The 7,399-nt window shown below is 39.5% G+C and overlaps 1 protein-coding gene across 1 annotated transcript; it reads right to left on the bottom strand.

Moving 5' to 3' along the window:
• Window positions 1–207: 207 nt before the first annotated feature.
• Window positions 208–4,811, bottom strand: CUNH2orf66 (chromosome unknown C2orf66 homolog). Its single transcript, XM_047083657.1, has 3 exons — window positions 4,692–4,811; window positions 2,729–2,927; window positions 208–285 (listed from the first exon to the last, which is right to left on the bottom strand). Exons 1-2 carry the CDS (start codon window positions 4,809–4,811, stop codon window positions 2,748–2,750), a joined length of 300 nt encoding a protein of 99 aa, XP_046939613.1. The 3' UTR covers window positions 208–285; window positions 2,729–2,747.
• Window positions 4,812–7,399: the final 2,588 nt, after the last annotated feature.

Raw genomic sequence — 7,399 nt, 5'->3', positions numbered from 1 at the left:
GAAAGATCATCATCTCTTTGGACTCTACAGTATTTTTGTAACTCTTAGAAATATGTCCAGTGCTCTACATTGATGTTTATGGTTTATAGAATGGAAAAAAGACTCCAAAAATATGCACATAAGTCACATATGTCCCAAAGCTCGACCCATTTATATGTAAATCTGGAAATGTAGAATAAAACCATTATAAATTGACAAAAGTGGAGGGGGAAAAGGTTTAGCCATGACCATGATTGAATTTTTCTGATGAGAAGCTTGATCTGTAGTTTTAAAATAGCCAGACACCTGAAAGAACAAGAAAATGTTATCATGAAATAGAAAGTGAAGACTCTTCAAGCAACACAATGACCCAAAGGGCAACATATTTCAACAAAGACTCTTTTTGTTTTTCTTTTCTAATCAGAGATGTTAGGAAAGGAGCGCATGTAATTATGAAATATTCTCCTGGGGCGCCTGGGTGGCTCAGTCGGTTAAGTGTCTGACTTCGGCTCAGGTCATGATCTCACGGTCTGTGGGTTCGAGCCCCATGTCGGGCTCTGTGCTGACAGCTCAGAGCCTGGAGCCTGTTTCGGATTCTGTGTCTCCCTCTCTCTGACCCTCCCCTGGTCATGCTCTGTCTCTCTCTGTCTCAAAAATAAATAAATGTTAAAAAAAATTGAAATATTCTCCTAATAGAAGCTTAACTTCTCTCACAAAGTTGAAAAATTCCCATCACATTACAATACTACCAACTTGGTGTTTTTTCCGTTTCCTGCCCTTAAACATTACCTCATTCCATGCTCACATGACACTATTTATTTGATATTTTCTCTGATAGTATCTGTGAGTTAGAGATCAGTGTCTGCAATTTATAAATGAAGAAACTAAGGCTCACAACCAGATTGCATGCAATTCTGTCTCATACTAAAGCAGATACTGTGATATTAATAACTATTCTTTACTTTAGTGTTTAATAGCCTAGGGCCCAAGAGTGAATATTAGTCAAGGCAACCCTTCCATAATGGCTTCCCGTTCATTCTATTTCATTTTCTCATTGTAAGAGCTTTCAAGCACATATGCCACATAGTAAATTGCATCTTCCATTTAGAATAACAATCATTATTTTAAAAAATCATCACATTTAAAGGAACTAATAATCAAAATGCTTTCCCATACACAATAAAGTACAGTAATAGTATGTATATTCCTCACAATTTCATCCCTACCCATTGGAAGAATGGGAGTGGATTTTAATCATGATTCAGTTCCCTTTATTATTTAGCCAAACAAAAAGTTAATAGACTAGAATCACATTGTGTTTTCTTGGAGTACACCATACCTGTTTCTTGTTTTTTTTTTTTTTTTCCTAAATGGTAAATATTTATTTGATAGGAATGCTCAAGTAATAAGAATAGGGGCACCTGGGGGGCTCAGTTGGTTAAGTGATCAACTCTTGATTTCAGCTCAGCTCATGATCTCACTGTCATACTCCACACTGGGCGTGAGCCTGCTTGAGATCCTCTCTCTCTCACTCTCTCTCTCTTCTCCTTTCCTGCTTGCTTGCGCATGTGTGCTCTCTCTCTCTCTCTCTCACTCTCTCTCTCTCTCTCTCTCAAAAAAAAAAAGAATAATAAAACACAAATTTTAAACATAAATAAATTTCTAATTTTTTTTTCCATGAGGAAAGTGCCATCTTTACAATATTTTACTTTTTTTTTCTTTAGGTGAGGAAGTTCAAGCTCAAATATATGTTTATTACTTTTTTCCAAGAAGACAATTTTTTTAACTTTTCTTTCTATTAAATCCAACTGCACAATTTGACATTTTTAAAGTTTATTTATTTATTTTGAGACGGTAGGGGAGGAGCAGAGAGAGAGAGAGAGAGGGAGAGAGAGAAAATCCAAGCAGACAGCTCAGAGCTTGAATTCAGGCTCGATCTCATGAACTGTGAGATCAAGACCTGAGCCGAAATCAAGAGTTAGATGTTTTTAACCACTGAGACACCCAGATGCCCCACTTTATTTCTTTGTATATGATTTCCACATAACTAGCTATATGACCTGGTATTCAAAAAAGATAGGTAAAAGTGTGTGATATTCCACTATATTTACTAATCCTATTAAAAGTGATAATTCTAGGGGCACCTGGAAGGTTCAGTTCATACAGCAGGTGACTTTTAACCTCGGGGTTGTGAGTTAAACCCCATGTTGGGCATACAGACTACTTTAAATTAAAAAAAAAAAAGAGTGATCATTCTATTTTAATATATCTCTTCCCAGAAAACTATGCTTATAAAATTATAAACTTTCATTTCTTTTTTTCTTTTCTTTTTTTTTTTAATTTTTTTAACGTTTATTTACTTTTGAGACAGAGAGAGACAGAGCATGAACAGGGGAGGGGCGGAGAGAGAGAGGGAGACACAGAATCTGAAACAGGCTCCAGGCTCCAAGCTGTCAGCACAGAGCCCGATGCGGGGCTCGAACCCACGGACCGTGAGATCATGACCTGAGCCGAAGTCGGACGCTTAACCGACCAAGCCACCCAGGCACCCCAACTTTCATTTCTTTTTAAAACCAGGCAGCGAAATACATGAACCAAATCCAAATATTAATGGTGATGAGTATCATCAGAACTGAGCACATATTTCTATGAGGAAATAAAATCATTTTTTCAAATAAATACTTTCAAAATCTCTTTATGACTGAGTTGTTATAATTGGACAGATCCTGGGAATAAAGGGATAACTTACCTGTGTTCAGAGGAAACATTCAGCCTTTGATGTAATTAGGAAAGGAGTTTTTCTGCTCCTCATAATCTGCAAATGCAGAAGCAAGAAGTTCTGATTGGAAAGAGAGGGGTCTGGGATTCTCATTCATGGAGAAAGTGTTCGGAAATCTCCCAAGATCAAGACCTCTTCCCTTAAGATATGCCTGAAGGGTTCTGAAAAACTGAAGAGAGAAAGAAAGTGTTCAATGCGGTATGTAAATTAAATATAAAAAATACTCAGAGACGGATATTTTCCCCCTCTTTTTTCCTCCGTGAATTGACTTTAGGGCTAATCTAGGAGGCAGGAGGTAGAAAATCCAGAAATACAAGTACAAACTTTAGCTACTTCTCCTACTTCCCCTCCACTGTCCTTTACCCTGCCTTGTTTTTGTGTTTTTTTTTTAATTTTTAAAAATGTTTCTATTTATTTTTGAGACAGAGAGAGACAGAGCATGAGCAGGGGAGGGGCAGAGAGAGAGGGAGACAGAGAATCCGAAGCAGGCCCCAGGCCCTGAGCTGTCAGCACAGAGCTCGACGCGGGGCTCGAACTCACGGAGTGTGAGATCATGACCTGAGCTGAAGTGGGACGCTCAACTGACTGAGCCACCCAGGTGCCCCTACCCTGCCTTGTTTTTGACATTTCAACCCTAAACAAGATAATTCAACATTCTTGGTGGAGATTGAGAGAGGAATATCAATTATTTAATAGCATCACGGTCAGAGGGTCCTTTGTAAACCACCTCTGAACCACTTAGGTCAGAGATTAAATGGAACTTCACAGTGGTCAAGCTCTGGGCCTCCTCTCTGAAGGTGAGATCCTGGCCATTGTCTTCTGCACCAGTTCTTTCAGGCATGCGTTTTTCTTTTTTTTTTTTTTTCTTTTTCTTTTTAAAAATTTTTTTCAACGTTTATTTTTTTTTTATTTTTTTTTATTTTTTTTGGGACAGAGAGAGACAGAGCATGAACGGGGGAGGGGCAGAGAGAGAGGGAGACACAGAATCGGAAACAGGCTCCAGGCTCCGAGCCATCAGCCCAGAGCCTGACGCGGGGCTCGAACTCCCGGACCGCGAGATGGTGACCTGGCTGAAGTCGGACGCTTAACCGACTGCGCCACCCAGGCGCCCCCAGGCATGCGTTTTTCAAAAAGCTTTCCTTTATAAAATGGATACATAGAAGCTTGCAAAGGGCTGCTTGGTTGTTTTAACCCTATACTGTCATATTTCACATCATTTTCTTTAGGGAAACTATTTTTTGAAATAGTAATGCCAGCATGTTTATTGTATTTGGCATATTTTCAAAAGAGAATTTTTACTGATGTTTTGCATTCTATTTCCTAGATAGATTTATCTTGAAAATAATGCTTGGGGAGCACCTGGCTGACTCAGCTGGTAGAGCGTGCAACTCTTGGTCTCAGGGATGTGGTACTGAGCCCCACATTGGGTGTAGAGATTACTTAAAAATAAATCTTAAAAAAAAATAAAGAAAAGAACGTTTGGTAAATTGAAAAGAATGCAGGTCAACTTTCAGTTTTTGTAATTGAGCTTTGCACGTGTTGGTCATATGAGAATTGATTTTATTATCAGTTCAGTCTGAGCTATGCAAAAATCAATTCCCCACGATACTCGATTTTGTATATGTGTGAGAAATACAGGCTATAAAGTCAATGTGTATGTACGATCATTTACAAATGTAAGGTGTCGTGTGTACATAAAATCATTTCTATATATAAATTTGCTTCTCCTTACAGGACAGATATAAATTGGGCAGAAGAACAATAGGATACCAGCTACTAGGCTGCAAAGCCCTTGACCAGATTTCTCGGCAGGAATCGCCTTGGCACTTGGTAGCCTCCTCACCACCGTGCTCCAACAGAGTGCAGTGTGCATAAATCCAGAGAGGTGCCAATTTCACCCTGCAGCCCAGCATGCCCCAGGGTATGCTCTTACCAGCTCTCTGTTCCGGGGATTGTTGAGCGGCTTCCATTTCTCTCCGTTTCTCACTGTGGCTCCAGGCACAAGCCCAAGTAGCACCAGGACAACACACAGCAGCAGGAGTGCTTTGGGCATGGTGGAACGAAGCTGAGTGGAAGGCAGGATCAGGGAGATATCAATGGTCTGAGAGACAAGAGGGAAAGAAAAGAAGAAGGAGGAGTTGGAGGGGTAGGAGGAAGGTGAAGGAAGAGGGAGGAGGAGAGAAGGGAGGGCGAAAGTAAAAAGAGAAAGAGGAAACATTTTTAAAGAGAGACAGGGAGGAAAAAATAGTATATTGGTGCACCTGAATTTTGCAGCCCTCTTTTTTCCCCATGTTTATTTGCAAATGAAGACCCCCAAATCCAGTTTATTAGCTTAAAGGAGTCTATGATGATAACATTATACAGTGATGAGAAAAGCAATTATGAATACAACCCAGAAAGTCGGAGTACGCTTTTTCATCTTCGAAAAAAATGCACTTTGTTGTCTCCAAAGAAAGTGCAAGTCTTAAAAAAAAAAAAAAAAAAAAGCATACGTATGTATTAAGATAGCAGTCTCAATAAACAAAGGAGGAGGAGGAGGAGGAGGAGAAAAAAGAAAAGATATACCAAAAACTGAGAAATGCACCTTATACACACATCTCAGACAGACTCACACCACATCAGCATAAGTATGGATTGTCTCTGACTCCAAAATGTGAAATGGAAATGAAATACACAGAAAGGGCTAATAAAGCTTACCAGGAGTTTGGCTTTGCTGGTCCTGGTTGGCTACCCTGCTTACAATCTGCAAGGCCATTTATGGCTACTTATAACCAATGGACCGGCTGCAGGTGGGAGTCAATGACGTGAGCAGGGGAAGTTGAAAAATAATGATTCCATTTTCATCCAAGGCACCAAACACCCCTGAGAATCATATCTTCAAGCTTCTTCAGGGGTGACAGTGAACTTATTTGTCTTACAAATACAGGAGCCTCTCCTCCAACCACTGACCATTTTATGTGGATTTTATAAAACACGCAAGGCACTTGTACACAACAAAGTGGATTTTTACTTTTTCATTCTTAAGAGAAGGGTATACACAGCAGCTGGCAATATGATGATGATTACCCACCTAATAGAATGCTCTTTTGGAGGTATCAGCTTTTCAAATTAACATCATTTTTTGAACAGGAAATCCTATTGCAAGAGATAAAACTGTTCTTTGTGATCTATGCCTTATATTTCTTCTGAGAATCTCAAAAAGCTTTACAAGTTTTAAATAGCGGCATGGTTTATCATAAAAAAAAAACCCTTCGAAATAGAGCAAAAAGATAGCATGTATTTCTTGGAAAAAAAATTGCTATACATATCGCATCTCCTTGCTGCATAAATTCCATCCTTAGAAAATGGTAGGGTCGAGAAATTGGACATGAGTTGTGAAGTTGCTTTGGTTGCAGTAATTCAGAACAATTGAGGACAAGGTCTTTGTGAGAAGGCTAGTAACATGGACTAAAATTTAGAATACCTGGCCATGGTCTGTCTTGCTATATCGATCCTGGGCAAGTCACTAATGACCTTCATTTATTCATTCCTTTGTTAATTAATTCAACAAACTTAAAAAAAAATTTTTTAATGTTTATTTATTTTGAGAGAGAGAGAAAGAGACAGAGCACAAGCAGGGGAGGGGCAGAGAGAGAGAGGGAGACACAGAATCTGAAGCAGGCTCCAGGCTCTAAGCTGTCAGCACAGAGCCCGACACTGGCCTCAAACCCATGAACTGTGAGATCACGACCTGAGCCAAAGTCGGATGCTTAACTGGCTGAGCCACTCAGGTGCCCCAATTCAACAAACTTTTATTGAGTGCCTACTATGTGCCAGGCACTCTAATAGGCCTTTTTTTTAATGTAATGACCTTATGTATTTAAAAAAATTTTAATTAAGGTATAGTTGACATACAACATTATATTAGCTGCAGGTGTATCACATAGTGATTTGACAATTACATTATGAAAAGCTTACCACGATGAGTGTGGTCACCATCTGTTCAAGTAGGCTTTGAGGATCAAATGGTAAGAATAATAAATATTGGCTCTGCCTTTATTAAACTAATACATTAGAGGGCAAGACAGATTAATCAAATCATTAAACAACAAAATGCATAAATACGAATGATGATAATATCTATGAAGAGAAACTGGGTGCTGTGAGACTGTAGCAGAGGGGGATATGATTCAGTTTCAGGGGTCAGGGAAGGCTTCTGTGAAGAAGTGACCTTACATCTAGTAGGTGAGTAGGAGTTACCTAGGCAACCTAGCAAGGACAGAAGGACTAGAGTTTCAAACAAGACTCTGGCTGAAAGCAACATGGCACATCGGAGCAAATGAAGATAAATTACAATGCCAGAAAGAGAGGGGGGACTGTGCTGTGAGATGGGGTTGGAGAGGTAGTCAGATCACGATCTTTCTGCCACAAGCAATGCTGATTGAAGGGTTTTAAGTATCCAAACAGCTTGCTCAGATTTGCAGTGTTAAAAGATTTTTCTGCTTGCAGTGAGGACAGATAGAGCTAGAAAAGAGGGATGTGAGAGAACAGTTGGGTGCCTATTGCAGTAATCCAGGCAGGAAGATGTTAAATTGGATTAGGATGGCATCACAGATATAGAGATGTGGCTGGATCTGAGAGATATTTTAGAAGGTACTGGCA

The sequence above is a fragment of the Lynx rufus genome, unplaced genomic scaffold, assembly GCF_022079265.1.
Source record: "Lynx rufus isolate CCGP_SWC_20201006 ecotype Redwood Valley unplaced genomic scaffold, mLynRuf1.p SCAF_2, whole genome shotgun sequence".
NCBI classification, from domain to species: domain Eukaryota; kingdom Metazoa; phylum Chordata; class Mammalia; order Carnivora; family Felidae; genus Lynx; species Lynx rufus.
Note: the sequence above shows the minus strand (reverse complement) of the source record. Positions and strands in the feature narration are given on the sequence as shown.

What these genes read in the sequence shown, in the direction of transcription:
- CUNH2orf66 (XM_047083657.1), bottom strand. Translation starts at nt 4,811, where the DNA reads ATGCCCAAAGCACTCCTGCTGCTGTGTGTTGTCCTGGTGCTACTTGGG. An exon ending in ATCCCCGGAACAGAGAGCTG is followed by an intron (nt 2,928 to 4,691) that starts GTAAGAGCATAC and finishes TTCTCTCTTCAG; the next exon opens with TTTTTCAGAACCCTTCAGGC.